Source organism: Peromyscus eremicus, chromosome 6 (assembly GCF_949786415.1).
Source record: "Peromyscus eremicus chromosome 6, PerEre_H2_v1, whole genome shotgun sequence".
Classification (NCBI taxonomy): Eukaryota; Metazoa; Chordata; class Mammalia; order Rodentia; family Cricetidae; genus Peromyscus; species Peromyscus eremicus.
The window spans coordinates 40,114,408-40,133,287 of NC_081421.1; the positions used below are offsets into that span (position 1 = coordinate 40,114,408).

The following is an 18,880-nucleotide window of genomic DNA, read 5'->3' on the forward strand; positions in this document are numbered from 1 at the left end:
TGGCACAGAGAAAGCTGCTCACACCTCATAACAGCCCAGGAGGAAACAGAAAGGAAAGGTCCAGAACAAGGTATATGTTTCAGGGGAAGTTGCCAATGCTTACTTCCTCAAACTAGGCCCCACCCCCTAATGTTGATGATATGAGAAGTCATGTGATCTAATCACATCTCTGTAACTTCACCAGCTATGGATAAAGCCTTCCACACATGAGCTTTTTGATGGAGCCTGGGGGCACTTCATAATAAACCTTAACGGTCTCCCTCAATACAGCTTTTCTGCATACAAAGGGCATTGGAAACACCGGCAGAAGCTGGATGTGGTGGGGAACACTAATCCCAGCACTCAGGAGGCAAAAAGGCAGCCAGATCTCTGTGAGTTTGAGGCCAGCCTTGTCTCCACAACTACCCAAGGAGGCATAAAGAAGGAAAAAGAAAGAAACAAACAAAACCAACCATATTCACTGCATATAACATCAATATCCACAAACGTTCAGGTCAGGGCAACACTAGCCACATGTCTCTCTGTAAGTCTCACCAAACTATCCAACACCAAGACCTGGCTAGGAAGGTCCAAGCCTTCTTCAGACTAGTAGGGTCACCCCAACCCCTTCTGCTGACCACAGACTCTTCTGAGAATACAATCTCTGGGCGTACTCAGAGGGCCAGAACGTTACCAGAGGACTGGAAGCTTCACTCCTCACAAAACCCTGTCCACGATGCCTGGGGATACTTTTGTAACAAAATGTGACCTTTAAAAGAAGGGTTCCCTTATGAATACTGCTCCTCTCTACAAGAACATCAAAGAAAGAAAGCATCCTGACTCTTTTGATAATTTTCAACATGTCACAGCTCATAGTCCCAATGCAGCATCTAAATCCCTAACCTAAATGGCCCTTCCAAAAGAAAACAAGACTCCCTCACCCTTGCTGAAATAGCCGTGACTGGTCCCCACAGCTTCGGCATAAGTTTTTACACATATCAGTGTTTTGGGCAGGATCTCTCCTCCACATCATAGCGCTTCGCCTTTTTCTCCTTATTTTATTTTCTCCCAACTGTCCTGATGATTCATTTTCTGTTCTTCCTAATGACACCATGACAAGAAGGTGGGACACAGCAGCTATAAGGGCAGTACGGGACGGTGACTGCTTTGTTGACCTACACCCCCCACAGATCAGAGGGTGGTCAGGATCCCGAAAAACCACCAGAACTCAGATCCAGATATTGCCTCCATTCTCAGGAAGATCAGGACATAAAGCCAGTTCTAGACTCCAAAGGATAACGAAGGATGACTCAAAGGCAAGGACCATTGCGGCTTGTAGAGTGAATAAGAGGACCATGGTCAAGCCTTTCCTTTATAAACCAGAGGGAAGAGTAACGGAGGTACAGCATTCCTGAGGATCCAAACTGATTCCTTTATTGACACTTTCCAAACAGCCCAGGAGTTTCTGACAGAAACCACAAAAGGGCAGAGAAACCCTGGGGCAGTTCTAAATCAGAAAAAAACTAAACACCATGGGAAGAGCTAACGGGCCTACAGTTGTTGGAATTGATGGCAAAGCTACGGGATGTGGAATTGGAAAGAACTGGATTCTACTAGGTGGCTCAGCAACATAAGCCAAATTATTTTATATTGCTATAAGCTTCAGTTTCCACACCCACAACAGTGCCTACAGTAACAGGTGTGCAGTTCCCAGCCTAGAATGTAGTACTACAAGAACCGGATACATAATCTGCTGTTCTGTTGTAAAACAAAAACGTGGGTCCTCCCCACACCCAGACTTCAAGACGGCAACAGGAGAATTCTAGACCAATCAAAGGGCTCTTCTAAGGCCACACTCATATGAAGGCTTTTCCAATCTTAAGAACTTGATTGAGCTTAGGAAGCTTAACATTGACTCCATATTTAGCATTTTCCTTCCCTTGTATAATTAGGTCAATCAAAAACTAAAGTCTTGGGCTGGCAAGATTTGGGCTCATCAGGAAAAGGCACTTGCCACCCAACAATGCACGTCTGATAACCTGAGTTCAATCCTATGTACTCATATCAAAGTAGAAGGAGAGAAAGACTACATAAAGTCATCCTCTGACCTCCACACATGAGCTGTGGTGCACACACACACATGCATACACGTGCATACACATGCACATACAGACATACTTTAAATAAGAAATAAGGAAGGAAGGAAGGAAGGAAGGAAGGAAGGAAGGAAGGGAGGGAGGGAGGGAGGGAAGGAGGGAGGGAGAGAGGGAGGGAAGGAGGGATGGAGGGAGAAAGGAAGGAAAAAAGGAAGGAAGGAAGAAGGGAGAAGGGAAGGGAAAGGAGGAAGATTTTGCTCAGCTATAATCCTAGCATTCAGAAGGCTGGGGCAGGAAGACTGCTATGAGTTATAGGCCAGGCTGGGCTACATAACACCACCCATTCACAAACAAAAAAATAAAACCTTTCAAAACTGAAAAAATTAAATTATATATTTGCTGCTGTTCTTCTCCTCTGTGTGTTTTCTTATATAGACAGACCAGTTTAAAAATAAAAATCTTTGGGACTGGCAGGATGGCTCAACAACAAAAAGCATTTGCTGCTCTTGCAGAAATGAATTCAGTTCCCACTTCCCAGCACCAACACTGGGCAGCTCACAACCACCTGTAACTCTAGCTCCAGAGGATCTAACCCTCTCTTTTGGCTTCCACAGGCACCTATACATATATGTGCCTAACACACACAGAGACACACACATAAATTAAAAAATAAAGTAAACCTTTTAAATAAAAAAATTTAAAAAATAAAAGAATTTTTTTTTAAACGTAAGGGGATTTATTGGTGTTAACGTCACCTAAATTTGAACACAGGTTCAATTCCCAGTACCCACATATCAGTTCACAATTATCTGGGACTCTAGTCCCAGGGAGCTCCAAAGGCAGCAGGCATTCAAATGGTACACAGACATTCATACAGGCAAAACACTCATACACATAAAATGAGTAAAATAAAAATAGATCTTTTTTTTAAAAAAGAGACCAGGAAACAATTTCTGAAACAATAAACTTATCAACTATCAATGATAGAAGTAGCTTTGAAGTATAGATTAATGATTAATATTAAAGTTAAAACACCAAAAGTATTTTAATTTTCTGCTTCATTTGTTCTCCACATTGATAGTCAACTAGCACAAAATGGTTACAAAGGCTAATTTTGTTAAAGACCTTGGAGAAAAGAGAAAAGAATTGCATTTTCATGAATACTAATGATTATAAAATAGAAAACCAATAACATTTACCCCTTCATATTAATATAATTTAGAAATAATTCAGCACTATGATACATGCAGAACTTGTTCTCTGGCTGAGAAAAAACTGTATGTTACTAGTAACACAGGGACTACAGAAACATGGGAACTGCGGTTGCTAGACATTAAATATGTGCGCTGATTTATATGTTAGAAGAAATGGCAAAGAGAGAAGGAATCGGAAATATAACAGACCAAAATAGAAGACATATGAGATCATTATATCCCAGACAGATTCATGTGGCTCAAGCAAAAACAAATACTATAAAAGACGTTTCCAACACAGACTATCAGCTAAGAGATTGACACTAGGTCTTTGTCCCTGAAAATCAACCATCTGTCACTGACCAACATAACTCTGGAGGACCTGAACACTCATTCTCACAGACACAGAAGGGGCCTGCTTCACAGAGCCATCTTCCATGGAACCTGCGCATCTGGAGGAGTTTTACAGAGCGGTGACTTCAAAATGTTTATCCCGCAGCATCCTTTGAATTCATTGAGTCAACACTCCAAATTATAAATTACCAGATAATGAAATCATTACTGGATCTAAACGCTGCATGGATTATATGACTCAACTTGTAAAATTTAGAACCTCACCCCACACAGAGAATTTATTATCATTTCTTAGCTACAAGGACACAAAACATGGGGCCGTTGAGTGTTGCTAGGTAAGGATTGCCCCACGGCACTGAGTTCTACTGCAGTCAGTGAAGGATAAGCCTGAGCCAATACTCAGACCCACGGGCCTAGGCTACTCAAGATTCCTTGCTCACCTTTTCATATGCAGATCATCTAAAACAATTTTATGTAAAATTCGTTTTATGTCTCCATATTCCAGTTCTATAAAGAAATCATTTCTGATAATCAGAAAATGCAAGCCCTTGCAAGATTTAGCCTACTGAAAACGCACGTAGCCTGTCATAATACTCAGCTCAGAGCAGGAAGGCCAGCTGGGTTGAACAGCAGCTGTTGGCCTTTAGAATTAACTAAACCCTGCTAGGGTGAATGATGCTCTGCACATAACCTTGCCCCCAGCGACCTGGAGCCAATCTCATCAACTGAGAATATCGCTGGAGTTTGATAGCCCTGAGCCTGGGTTCAGTAAGTAGATAAAACTCTGGAGCCACCTATCTGCCGTGCAGGGCTAGGGAGAGCTAAAGAGCAGTGCTTGCCAGGTCTTCTGCCTGTGCAGATCTCAATGCTGTGTGTGTTGCTCGCCACTTTCCCACTGCACTTGGGAGATACCCCAGCTAAAGTATCAGCCACTTCGGTGGTACAAACGGGGAGGCTCATGAGAGTAACAGAATCGGCCCAACACAGAAACTGCAAGGCTAATAGATATAGCCAGAAGAGACCTCTGGTACACAAAGAAGAGAAACTACAAAAGTAAAGGCAGCTAAGGAGACATCAGCCAAAATAAACCATAGGAAAGACAAGAGTCAGCAGGATCCACTAACATCCTCATCCCCGGGCACTTCAGCAGACCCTAGGTAAAAGAAACTTTAAAAAAAAAACAAAAAACCTGGAGGAAGATCTAGAAGAAATGGATAGACCGAAACACAAATGATCTACCAAACTTAAATCAACAAGATATAAATAACTAATGGATCCTTTAAGAAGTAACAAGATTGAAGCAGCAATAAAATGAGGTTCTTCCCGCCCCCCCCCCCAAAAAAAAAGCTCAAGACCATGGATTCACTGCCAGGTAATCTGTGCATTCTGTAAGGAAGATCAGTAAAGATCAGATTGCTCCACAAGAAAGGGGAGACACACTATCAAACTCACTCTACCAAGCCAGCAAGCCAGTATTACCCTGATGCTAAAAGCAGATAAGGACACACACACACACACACACACACACACACACACACACACACACACAGGGTAGGGGGGAGGTGGCAGACAGAGATAGAAAGAAAACTATAACCCAATTTCCTTCATGAACAAAGACACAAAAATTCTAAAAAAAAAATTCTTATTAGCCAAATTCAATAAATTAAGATCATACATCATGACAAAGTTAGTTTCATTCCAAAGACAATGATGGTTTGGCATACATACACAAATCAATAAATGTAATACAAGTCATAAATAGCCTTAAGGAAAGAAATCGCACGATCATCTGAATAGATACGGAAAGACCCCAATGTGGAAAATTTCAACCTCCTTTCATGATAAAAAAAAAAAAAAAAGCCCTGAAGAAACTCATAGTAAAAGGAACACTTCTCAACATGAAAACTTCTTCCCACGATAAACCCAATAGTCAACAGTACACTGGATGAGGGAAAAAACTGATCGTTTCCAATTCAGATTCAGGAGTGAGACCAAAGTGGGACTCTCTCCACTCTTATTCAACACAGTGCTTGAAATCTGTTACAACAAAAAGACTAGAGAGAGCCAGGCAGTGGTAGCACACGCCTTTAATCCCAGCACTCGGGAGGCAGAGGCAGGAGGATCTCTCTGAGTTTGAGGCCAGCCTGGTCTACATAGCAAGCTCCAGGACAGCCAGGGCTACACAGAGAAGCCCTGTCTCAAAAATAAATAAATGAATGAATGAATGAATGAATGAATAAATAAATAAATAAATAAATAAATAAATAAATAAATAAATAAATAAGAAAGTTAAATGCGTAGCTCTCTGAGATAATACATATTGAAGACATTAGGTCTGAGATATTCAGCTAGAACTAAATGAGCTACCCCCTAGAATAACCTGGGGAATCCTGAAACTTTCCTCAACTCGTTGCCAGATTAGTAACAGCGGAACCTCTAGGCGAGGGCCATGGCACCCTCTTCATTTTTGTTTTTTGTTCCCCCAGGTGATTCCAGACCACAGCCCTGACTGAGGTCCTTTGGCTAAAAGCACTAATTACAAATCTCCTCAGCTGAAAATAAGCTTCTGTGCAACCTAACACAGCGTCAGGAAACCTGACACAGGCAGCACTCCAGACAACAGCGATGTTCTAATAGATGCTGATGCTCAATTTCAAGTTGGCAAGGGAAGTGGGGCACGAAACAATACGTCCTTTTAATTGGGCATAAGCCATTATCCCTTATAAAACGGGAAAAGCTGTGACAACACGTCAGTCACATACAAAATGACAAGACGTGGGGAAAATATAATTGGACAAAGTTTTCACAAATTCTACCCTTATTCCACCCTGGTAGGGTCCATTTTCTCAGGGCAATCTTGCTGCCCCTAAGTCAGGACTAGGGTCTCACGTTGCTTGAGATTCTTACAAGCACAGGTGGGAGCATTTCTGTCTTTCTTTTTTTCAAGACAGAGTTTCTCTGTGTAGCCTGGGCTGTCCAGGAACTCACTCTGTAGACCAGGCTGGCTTGGAACTCACAGAGATCCACCTGCCTCTGCCTCCAGAGTGCTGGTTTTAAAAGTGTGCACCACCACCACCCAGCTCAGCTCATTTTTCGTTCTTTCTTTCTTTCTTTTTCTTCTTCTTCTTTTTTTTTTTTTTTTTTTTTTGGTTGTTGTTGTTTTGTTTAGTAATTTATTTGAATTTGTTTTATGTGCATTGGTGTGAAGCTGTCCGATCCCCTGGAACTGGAGTTATAGACAGTTGTGAGCCACCACATGGGTGCTGAGAATTGAACCCAAGTCCTCTGGGAGAGCAGCCAGAGCTCTTAAGTGCTGAGCCATCTCTCCAGTCCCTCACTTTTCTTTTTGTACAGCTAACATAAATGCATCTTCTTAAGTTTTAAGGAGGCCTGTGCTGCTTGGTGACTGCACGTTCCCCAGGCCTTCTTTGGGCCTCTCCTACTGAGAAACCTGTGCCCTTGTCTTAGTAAGGTCTGTTCCATGCTATCTGCAGTAAAAATTACCCTACGGACAAGCTCATTTAAGACTCACAGGGCAGAGAATTTTAATGGCATGCAAAATACCTCAGTCAAGCACCTTTATTAATAGTGCCATTTTAATGAGAGAAAACTCCAGTTTCAGAATTGAATGAAACACATACCTATAACCAACATGAGTGCTCTAGGAAGTATTATTAAATGAATTTGAGCAGCCTAAGAAGTTCTCACAGAAATCGTTTTGCCATGGTTCATTTGGAGTCACTGCATGTCGGCAATAATAAGGTACACTCGGGTTCTTAGAAGAGATTCTTTCCTCCTTTGTCAGGAAGGAATGGCTTATGGGTCTCTCCTGGGTTTCCCATGGCAAAAGTGTGAGTGAAGGAAAGAGAGGTTATAGTCACAGAACCATGCATTCCATGGCTAAAGATAAAAACCAAACTCAACATAGTGCGGAAATATGAAATAGCTGACGGTTCTTATCTCCCCTGTTAAATAAAATGAGGAAACTCTGTGGTACTTTGTTGGGTCTAGAGTTTGGATCCTCGGTACCCACATAAAAGCTAGATGAATGTGGTAGGCAGCCCACACAATGCCAGAATTTGGGAGGCAGAGGGAAAGGGTTCCCCCAAAGGCAAGCTGGCTAGCTAGACCAGCCCAATTAGTGAGCTCCAGGTTCAGCAAGAAACCCTGCATCAGTAAAGTGGAGAGTGATCAACACTGGCACCGCATGTCAACTGCTATCCGACACGCATGCACACCACATACACATAGACATGAAAGAAGAAAGGAAGGAGAGAGAGAAGGAGAGGGGAAAGAAAGATAGATGGCTAAATAGAGAAAGGAGGGGCTTTGTGGGCAAGAACAACAAAGGTCAATGAAACTGAGGCATATGAAGAGAAGATAAAGCTGCCGAGAGAGACAGGTGCCAGGAGAGGGGAAGTTCTTCTCCAGAATGATGAATCCCAGAGCTGGAGTACATCACCTTGCACACCAAGTAGGCACTCGGTGTATCAGTATGCAAGCCAGGAGAAAGGCTTAGCTAGGAATGCACTCACTGTTGGAGCGATCAGCCTATACATAGAAGTTATGGTTATGGACATAGATTAAACTACTTCCCACTTTGGGCTTTAAATGAAAATCTTAACATCCCTTTGAACTCGACAGCTTACATTTGGTAATTACCACAAACATATTTGCTGAAAGGAAAGAGCCCTAATACAAACACATCACATGTCTGTTGGGATGACTTTTCATTTACACACTATAAAGGGACAAACTGCAGTTTTTCATCTTTGTTTTGACAGATGGGAGATAAGAGGTTTCCATGATTACAAATGCAATCACTAATAATTATTACCGTGGCCTAAGGAAAAACTCCAGATCGTTTGTGTAACTAAATTAAATAATTATGGTGCCCTAGAAGAACCCAAAGTCCACTAGTGGAAAGACATCTCGTCTATCAATCTGCATACATTAGGCAGAGAGTATGAAAGACAATTGGGAAAACGAGAGAGCAGAGGAAAATTAATTATAATTATGGAAATGCAGCTTAAAGAACAAAGGCTTAAATATGTAACACAGGTCTAAAGGGAAATAATTCTCACTTAGTAACCACTTAACATTTAAGAAGTCTGCAAGTCTGAAGGAGAAATTGATGGTATTAGACACATTATTTCTTCCTTCTAATTGAGTAATTAGGAGATTGGGATTCCCAAGCATAGATGAATGAAATGATCATGGCCCTTTTCTGTTTGGCTGACCTCTCCAAATGGCCACAGCCTTCACAGGAAGAATTGGAGGATCTAATGAAAAAGACTAGCCATGGATTTTTCTTGAAGGTGATAGGCTTGTTTGACATAATTAAGAATGAACTTAGCTGGGCAGTGGTGGTGCACACCTTTAATCCCAGCACTCAGGAGGCAGAGAGAGATAAATTTCTCTGGGTTTGAGACCAACCTGGTCTACAGAGCAAGTTCCAGGGCAGCCAAAAGTACACAGAGAAACCCTATCTCAAAAAACAAACAAATAAACAAAACAGAGTTGACTTACCACTTTCTCTCCCACCTAGGTTGCCCACACATGCAGACCTAGGCACTCTGAGAGGGCCTTTTCATCCCCTCTATTACTATACAGTGTAAATGTCCTTGACAAAGAAAACTCAGCAGAGAAATCATGGGGCTTCGGTTTCCCAGCCAAATCCCTTCACTGAATTAGATTCCTGAAGAAAAAAAGGGGTTGAATTGTCTCATCGTGAATGTTTTATACACAGATCATTGCTTGGCTCTGACCAATGCAGGTATACAACCTGGCAAGGAGACACAGTAAATAATGCCAGTATGCTTAGGGACATGAAGTCACCCTGATCTAAAACATTAAAAGACAAAAACAGGCCTAGAGTGGCTCTAGAATCCACAAGCTGCCAGGAGATAGGGGGAGAGCCCTTCAGAACTCACAGAGCCCGAGACCCTTATCTTGGGTGTCCAGGGTGGCAGAGATGGCAGGTTGAAGAGCATGCCTCACTCATGAGATGGTCATGGGAAGTGCTACAGAATAACTTAGGTGTATTTTAAGGTATAGGCTGAAGGAAGTAGCAGCCACTTGAAAGTGAGAGGAGAGGTCTGCAGAGAAGGAACGACCTCATAGCCCACCCTTCTTTTACAGCCTTGGAAATCCAGATAGAGTCAAGTGAGGAAACATGGGGATAAGAGAAGGAATGCATGGGGCAAGGTGCCTTAGTACCTCAGAGGCAAGGGAAGCCAAGTGCTAGAGATGGGACTGGGAAAGGAGAAGAGATCACATTGGAGGGAGACAATGGGTTCTCTACCTCACGGACCCCTGGTGACAGAAAGGGTGAGAGTGAAACCAAGTACCCGGAAACAGTGTCCTGGTCACTCAGCGCCCAATCACATGCAAGCAGATGTCCAGGTAGGGGCTGGAAGAGCTCAGTGCCACTCTCTCTCGCCCACATACCAAATCTGAGGAACCAGGCTTTCCATCGGAGGAGAAAGGCACAGACAAATGAACTGGCCTTCCTTCAGCCATCAACAGCTAAAATTAAGCTTAGGGTGGAACTGTTAAACATAGTTCAAATTTTTAAAATGAGTTAGACCCTCAGCCAAAAGCAGCCAAACAGAAAGAAGCTGCCTGCCTGAGATGGTGTGATGGGACAAAGCACACCGGGGAAATAAGAAACAAATCCACATGAATTCTGTACTAAGTTACGCATGCTCAATAACCCAGTCACAAAGAGACATGACTTCTGGAGAAAGGGCAAAAAGAAAAAGAATGAAGTTTAAAAATCTAAATACATAGAGCATTGAAAATTTTATGTATTTCCAAAACATCAAGAATGCTCTCACATCCCCAAAGATCATAGGACAAATACGTTTCACGTCAGCTCATTTCAAAGTATTATCTTTATCTTTTAAATTTTGTTGACAGTTTTATACATTTGCATAGTGAGTTTTAATCTTCTTGCCCTCCATACTCCTCTCTCTCCCTTCTTCTCAACAAGTCCCCTCGCACTTCCATGTCTTCTTTTTGGGTGTGGCCCAGAGCTTAAGCAGCAGTTCTTGCCTGAGGAGTGAGATCATTATGAAGTAAGGGCAACTTATCAGTGGTTACACCGCTGAAGAGCTTGGCTTTCCCTCCTGTAACAACCATTAATTGCAACAGTCCTTCTAGGAGGGGAGGGGGGGTCTCATGGGCCCCTTCTCCACCCACGACGGAATGCTGATAGGCCCAATCTTGAGCAGGTCTTACACAGATACCCACAGCTATAGTGAGTTCATGAGTGCAAGGCTACTACGTCATAGCCAGAAGACAGAGCTGTGCTTCACACCTCCCCATCACCCGGCTCTTACAGTCTTTCCATCTACTCTTCTGCAAGGCTCCCTAAGTTTTGGAAGAAGTGATGCAGCTGTCCCATGTAGGGCCCGGCACTTCCACATTCACTTATTCTCAGCATTTCAGCCAGTTTTGTGTTTCAGCCTGGTCCCAGCTCTGGTTACACAGCCTACCCATTCTTCTGCCCCATCTCTGGGTCTTCATTGGAGGTTAGGGAACACCTCTTCAGCTATATCTCCCTACTAGGTCAGGGAATCAGAAGAGTGTCTGGCCAAAGTCAGGCTCCAGCAGGCTCTTGTTTACCTCTACTGATCTTCCTTATTTGCACAATGCCCAACATCAATGCAGCAGACCACGTCAGCCAATCTCTGTAACATAAACTTATTTCCTGGTTCTGTTTGGTTTAGGTTCTGAAACCATGTGCCATGGTGTACTTATTAAATACAGCTGGCTGCTTTGGGATTATTTAAACCAGCCGATGTTACTGACAATTCTTTTGCTTTTTACTATTTGAAAAAAAATTTTCATAAAATATATTCTGATCATATTCTTTCTCCTCTCTCAACTCTTCCTAGATCCTCTCCACCTCCCTATCTGTGGGGGGGCCATCCCACCCCCACTTTTCCCCAGGGTACTCTTGAGCAGGAGCAGCAAAAAATATTAGATAGAAATATAGCGAGAGAGAGAGAGAGAGAGAGAGAGAGAGAGAGACAGAAGAGCCTCAGGAGGGCCTGGATCCTAATCTATTGGGCCCTGACTGTCTCTGCCAAAGGGCTTTTAAAGGAATGCTAAGGAGTGGAGCAAAAGACCTCCCCCCAGCACAGCCAAGTGCAAACCATCTCAGACACCTGGTGACCATGCACGTGGTCAAGCTGTCCCCTAATGCAGCCCTGCTGTGTAAAGCAAGCTCAGATCTAACTACAAAACCTGTGTGGGCTCCCACACCTACCCATCTAACTTCACAATCTCCCTTTAAAAAAAAAATGGAAAGTCAAAGATAGAAAGACAAAAAATACCAAAACAAAACAAAACAAAGGGCACACAAAAAAACAGAGTCCTTTTGTGCTGGCTGACTATTCCTGGGTATGGAGCCTGCCCTGAAGTGTGGTTGGTATAACCTGTGTAACTTCATTGAAAAACACATATTTTCTCTTTCCAAGTAGGTACCAATTGCAAATAGCTTCTGGTTAGAGATGGGACTTTGTGTCTGGCCCTGCTTCTGCATACTAGGGTTTTGTCTGGAGTGAATTTTTGCTGTCACGGTCTCTGAATTCATATGTGCCCATCATGTCTGGGAAACACTGTTTCCTTGTGAACATCTATGACGAGCTCAGATGGGGAAAGAAACTGGTACAAATAAATCTAGTTACATAATTCACAGCGGTTATGCTTGGTTGCTGCTCTTCTAGAGAACCAGAGTTCTATTCCAAGCACCCATCTCAGGCAACTCATAACAGCCTGTGACTCTAGCTCCAAGGTATCCAATACCCTCTACTGGCCTCTGTGAAGACCCATACACACACATGCACACACACACACACACACACACACACACACACACACACACAGGTGTACATAAATAAGGAGGACAAGAGAGAGAGAGATCGGGAACACAAAAAATTGTAGTTCCTAACCGAGTTTCTCTTATAATTGAAAACAGAACTAATTTAATCTACCTAGTAATTTAATCTCAGCTAGTAGACATCTGCCAGCCTTTCCAGGTATCCCGTTCCTGCACCAGCAACGTCACAAAGATGAAAGAACAGAGCTCTAATTGGGTTCCTGTTGCTGTGATAAACACCATGACCAAAAGTCACTTTGGGTAAGAAGGGCTTATTTGGCTTATACTTCCATGTCACAGTCCATCACTGAGGGAAGCCAAGGCAGGAACTGAAGACAGGAACCTGCAAGCAGGAACCATGAATCAGAAACCATGGGGAATGCTGTTTACTGGCTTGCTCAGCTACTTGACTTACACCGGCCCAAGAGTGGCACAGCCTATAGCAGGTTGGACCCTCCCACATCAATCAAGAAAACACGCTACAGACATGCCCACAGGCCAGTCTGCTGGAAGAAATTCCTCATTTGAGGTTCCGTCTTCCCAGGTGACTCCAGCTTGTGTCAAGTGGATAAAAGTTAATCAGCAAACAGATACAGTTCAGAGCAGAGCAAGATGTCCACTGGATTAAGCAGTCTCTTCTATTTGGACTATAATTATTCCAAATTGATTCCAGCGAGAATATATTGTCACTATAACCAGAAAGTGAATGTAGGATGTGCTCTATGGACACAGATGTTACATTTTCAGCTTTTATTTAGAATCTTAGTGTAAAGAGTCCTCATTTTAATGCAGTCCTTGCCTCCTGGGAATACTGCTCGCTTCTTTGTGGAAAAAGAAATGTTAAGACATTTGTTCATTCAAGTGGATGTATTTCAAAAGGCTATTGTATGTGTGGAATGATGCTTTTCTGTTTGTGGTGTAAAGGGTTTTCTCTCTCTTTATCCAGTTTGCTTGGTTATGTAAGGATGGTCATAAACATAAACAAGATGTCAAGTTGGTAAGCAAAAGTTGATTAGGAAGCACACCTGCTCTAGAAGCCCCTCCCTCCAAACAAACATTTCTTCACCACATCTTGCCCTGTTGTGTCTTCTCTCTCTCTGTCTCTCTCTCTCTCTCTCTCTCTCTCTCCTTTCCATGTTCTGGAGTCCCCAAAATACTATTACTAGTACCCCCTTAACATGAAACAGACCAACATGTTCACTGAGTTCACTGTCCCCGTCTCCCAAGTGTTGAGTCCCCACACAGACCAATACCCCTGTTCAGTTCACTGCTCCTAACTTGGCCCAATGCTGAGTCCCCACACAGACCATGATGCTCACTAAACGCACTGTTCCTACCTTAGCCAAGGCTTGAGTTCCCACAGAGGGAGGAGCAGGGTGCCTTTCAGTTCTTTTTTTTTTTTTTTTTTTTTTTTTATTTTTAAAACATTTTATTTATTTTTTTTTTTTTTATGATCTCAGCCTTTCAGTTCTTAATCACTGAATCTCTTCAGGCAGAGAAACCCAAAGTGATGCCTTACCCTATCAGAAATCAGTTCTTAGTGCTACTACTTGCATTACAAATGAACAGAATCATGGTTCCAACTGGCTTTGATCCTCTTAATCTTGAGAGGATTTAATATATCTAAATCCTTTGAGAAGTAATTCTTGAATTATAAGAAGTAACCGATTCACATTTTAAGTGCTACACTGCCCCCTTGTGTATCTTGTGTTTGGTGAAAAGTCACTCACAAAAAAGTAAAAATTGTAACCTTCTGAAACACTTCAACGGAATTTAAGACACTAGAACTAGGAAGAGCCTTAAAACCTATCAAGACCAGCATGCTTATTTCACACAGGGGAGAATCACATACCTGAAGGATTGTCTAATGTTTCCAGTTCATCCGCTACTGGCTAATGTCAGATCAAGAACTCTTGACTGGAATTCAAAGCTTTCAAGGCCTAGGGGTATAGTTCAGTGGTAGAGTACTTGCCTAGAACTCATCTCTCAGAGTGGGATGATAGCCTGAAAAGGACAGAAACCTTGGGGTGGTAGAGCCCTGACAATAGGAGTTCAAATATCCAATCTCCATGTCAAAATCTCCAAGATTGAGTTCCCCTATCCACAAAACGGGATGAACTCTTACCAAGACTTCCAAAGGGCTCAGTGGGGCAATGCTCATTATCAAGCCCTGCACGAAGAGGAGTTCCTTGTGACAACTAACTGCCATTGTCAACTTGACTGCTTAGAAGATACACCTTTGGCTGTGTCTGTGGGAAAGTTTCCAGAGAGGTGTAACTGAGGAGGACAGAGTTCCCCTAAGATGTGGATTTAACATCCCACCCACTGGAGCCCCAGGCTGAGGAAAATAGGGAAAAGGAGAAAACGAGCCAGGCACAAGCATTCATCACTGCTTCTTGGTGTGGGGGTAATGGGACCAGACGCTTCATGCTCTTCCCTCAAAAATTAGAACCCCCCTCCTTTTTTTTGTTTGTTTTGTTTTTTGAGACAGGGTTTCTCTTTTGGAGCCTATCCTGGAACTTGCTCTGTAGACCAAGCTGACCTCGAACTAACAGAGATCCACCTGCCTCTGCCTCCCGAGTGCTGGGATTAAAGGCGTGCACCACCGCCGCCTGGCTTAGAACCCTTCTTGATACCATGCTTTCCCCCACATGACGGACCGTGCCCTCAAACTGTGAGCCACAGTATTCCTTCCCCGAAGTACAACAAAAGCAACCAATACTGACCATAATATAGTAACATGCTAACTGGAACATAACTAAAAAACATCAGAACTGCATTCAAGTTGGAAGTGCACTTTAGCTCTCTGGATGACGACATTTAAAATAAGGAAAACAGCGATGAATGTACAGCATTTCAGCAATACAGAAAACTCCACCTCTTGAGACAAATAAGCCTTAGCAGAAATCACTGTACAACCAACAACATGTGTGTGCTCCCAAAGCAGTCAACGGGACTCTCGGGTGAGAGCGAGAGGAAGGCAAGACAGAACCTCACTTCTGCAGTAACACCCCAATTCCGTCCCATATCGTCCCTGTCAAGGGTTCTTTACCATGACAGTATCAGGAGAGTCAGGCTAGAGAGACGAGCTGCACTTTCGGGGTTAGCTGAGTGATACCTGTGTCACCCTCAGCCATCATTTCATCTGACTTCCTTTCTTTGCTTGTAAAATAAAGTTACCTCTGCCAGGTCACACAAGGAATCTTGAGGAAAGCACAGCCACTGGACCCACAGACGCTGCACCTGTCACACGCTTAACTTTAAAGTAATGATACACACTGAATCTGTTACCAACACGAGGAAGAAACCCAGGCATGGAAAGTTGAAAACAGACCTAGATAGGATGTTTAACTAAGCGACACCTACGTTTCACAAAAGCTCTCTACTTCCCTCTACATCTCCGTGGGCTTCCGACGGACACTGGGCCACAAATTCCAGTGCCCCAGAAATCTTTGGCTCACAAATAAATGTCTCCCGTGGGAATCCCAATAGCAGGATGAACAAAGCTTATCGCTGACTATGAGCCACTAAACAAGCAGCTTTCAGCTGGGTTAAAGGCAGTGGTTGAAGATAATGTTTATTTGTCAAGAAAATGACTAATATTGATTCCTCTCTGCTCAGCTACAGTAATCCACCCAGAGGACAAGCTGAAGTGTACCAGAGAGCTCTATTCTGTTCTCCTGTGTGACAGGTCAAGTCTTCAAACCCCAACGGCCAGCAACGTAAGCGAGTGGACTTCTTTTGAACGAGTTACTAGAACAGACTGGCCACCGGCACACTTTAACACTTGAATTTGGAAGGCGTACACCATCCTAGTAATAAGCACTGAATGGTGAGCCTCAAATATTTACTGAACACTTCACGTCTATGAGCCCAGCCCCAAACAGTTACAAACATCAGAAAGGTGTATTACTGGAATCAACCAGAGCAGAAAGGCTGGGAGGTAGGAAGGGAGAACACCATTGCTGTGTTGGAGGTGGTTCACACCGCTAACAACTATGGGTCATGAGTCCGGATGGAATGCTAAGGTAATTAACCATAAGCAAGTAAACTCAAGCTCTTGATTCAATCCAACAATGAGGCTATATTTGCATCCAGAACAGTACAATAAAGGTACTGTCAGAAACCAAAGGAGAGTCCCAGCTACGTAAATACAGCAGTCAGCTCACCATGAAACACACTGTTGTCCACCAGAAAATGCCTGCGGTACTGCACACAGCCCCTCGGCTCGGCGTTCCAGTAGCTCATTGTGGGAGGATTTCTGGCACAGCATCAAAACCAAATTGCCCTGTCAAGAGGAACAGAATGAGACAAAAATGAAGAAAACGGCAGCCACACGCTCACACTGGCAGCACAATGCCATTGGTTGCCTAGCATTAGGGGCAACACACAGGGCTACAATTTGGAGCTGGACTCCTCCAGGCCCTAACAAATTTCCCACAAATCTGCCCAGGACCTGAATGTCTTCTTATTTTTTTTTTTTTTTTTGCATACCAAAACAATAACTTCTTCCAACAGCATCATTCTGGACTCAGTTACTGCTTTCTGCTAAAGAAAGAAATCTATCATTAAGCAAGTTTCAGGACCACTTATGTGCTCCAGGTCCGACTTACATTCCATCAGGACCTCCAACCAGTCAACCCTGGTAAGTTTCCATAAGTTTCACTAGCAGGTGGGCCATCATTTCAACTCCTGACTTTTGTGTTGGTACCATCCTGGCCAGTTATGTAACAACCCATGAGATGTTAGAAATTATTATACTGTCCGTGCGGGTGCAGATACGCCAGACCACAGCGAAGTTTGCTGGCCTTCTTTTGGTTTATTGCAGCTATCTATTTAGGGCCACTAATCCCTGTTTCCACCCAGGCTTCCATGTAACTAGAGCCCGGCCAGGCCTCCAGCACTGTGAACTCACGGCACCTGCTGAGATCCCCACCTCTGCGTAGAGCAAGGACTTGAAAAGCCGAGATCTGAGCTGATGACTTAAGCTGCGAAAGCCGATGTGCAGAACCCTGAACAAGGCCCGCTTTGTTCACGAGATTTGGCTAAAGTGACTTTTCAGAATTCCAACCTCCTTTCTGTTCACAAAGCCAGAAAAACACAAGCGAGGCTGGGAAGAAGCAAAGCGCACGGGTTTTGTCATCCGTCCCACTGTCACAGTCTAGGGTTCTGTAAGTGCACCCCAAATTTAAGTCAGTGGCTCAGTGAGAAAAGCAAGCTAACACAGTGCTGTCTGTCACTGGGACAGCCAGTGGAGGCTCCTGGAGCAAACTCCCACCAAGCGGGTCTTATCTACACTCAGCCTACCTGCCTCTCCACGCAAGGCTAGACCCCCCACCCCTTCTTCTTACCTCACTCCTACAGTTTAGAATGATTCTCCTGTTCTGTGAGGCTGAGGCAGTCAGAACACCACGTGGGAGCACTGAGAGACATGGGAGAGAGCTGCTGACTACAGAGACGGCCCTACCTTCATCCTCCAAAACCAACCCTTCATATTATACAGATGGCACATGCAAGTACTCCTAGTGACATAAGTAATGTGGGAAAAGGCTGAGAGTGTAGCTCATAAACAGAGCATGTGCTTAGAAGTGCACGGCCCTGAATTTAATACCTACACCGTAGATAAATAAGCAGAACACAATTAAACGGGTTATTAATTTTTTAGAAACTGCCAGAGCTGATGGTACTGCAATCTGCCAGTTTTCTTTCTAGTCCCCCCGTCCCTAGAATAACTACTTTTTAAAAATATTTGTCATTCCAGCGTTATACACAAATCTACAATTTTTGAAGTCCTCTATATTATTGGGGATACTACCTTTTTCCAAGAAAGTGATTTTTAATAATTAACAGTAGTATTGCCCAATTATAAAAAGTGTCCTTGTCACTTCTAGCATAAACACATTAATTTACATGGAATGAAAAAGAAGACCCTATCTATACTCGTGCTCATTTTTCCTTGCTAATTCAATTCTATGGTTCTGTTATTATCAGATTTTGCCCCCTATACCCAACCCGTTGCTGTAAAAGCACAAGGAAACCCTAAGGTGTTTACAGTTAGCAAAGCAGATACATGTGCAGGGCTCCAATCCAGGCCTAATTAATCTTCTGAGACAGGTACCATTATCTCTTCCTACCACACCAAAGAGAAGATGCTATTAGGGAGACTGATTTGTTTATATGCCAGAAAAAGGCAGAAATACAACCTTCAATCATATCTTCAGATTCCAAACTCAAGTTTCTAACCGTGATAGGCCATAAGGAACTAGGCTGTTAGATGATGTGAAGGTTTCGAATATGTCCTGTAGCCAGGCATGAGAGTTCATGCCTGTAATCCCAGAATTTGGAAGGTTGAGGCCAGGGGATACTGTGTT

The 18,880-nt window shown here is 43.3% G+C and overlaps 1 protein-coding gene across 1 annotated transcript in view; it reads right to left on the bottom strand.

Annotated features, from left to right (window-relative positions):
• Window positions 1-18,880, bottom strand: part of Plch1 (phospholipase C eta 1) — a 221,679-nt gene that overhangs the window by 176,995 nt on the left and 25,804 nt on the right. The window contains exon 2 of the mRNA XM_059265418.1: window positions 16,679-16,797. Within this exon, the coding sequence (XP_059121401.1) occupies window positions 16,679-16,757 (79 nt within the window). The 5' untranslated portion in view covers window positions 16,758-16,797. The remainder of the gene's footprint in view (window positions 1-16,678; window positions 16,798-18,880) is intronic.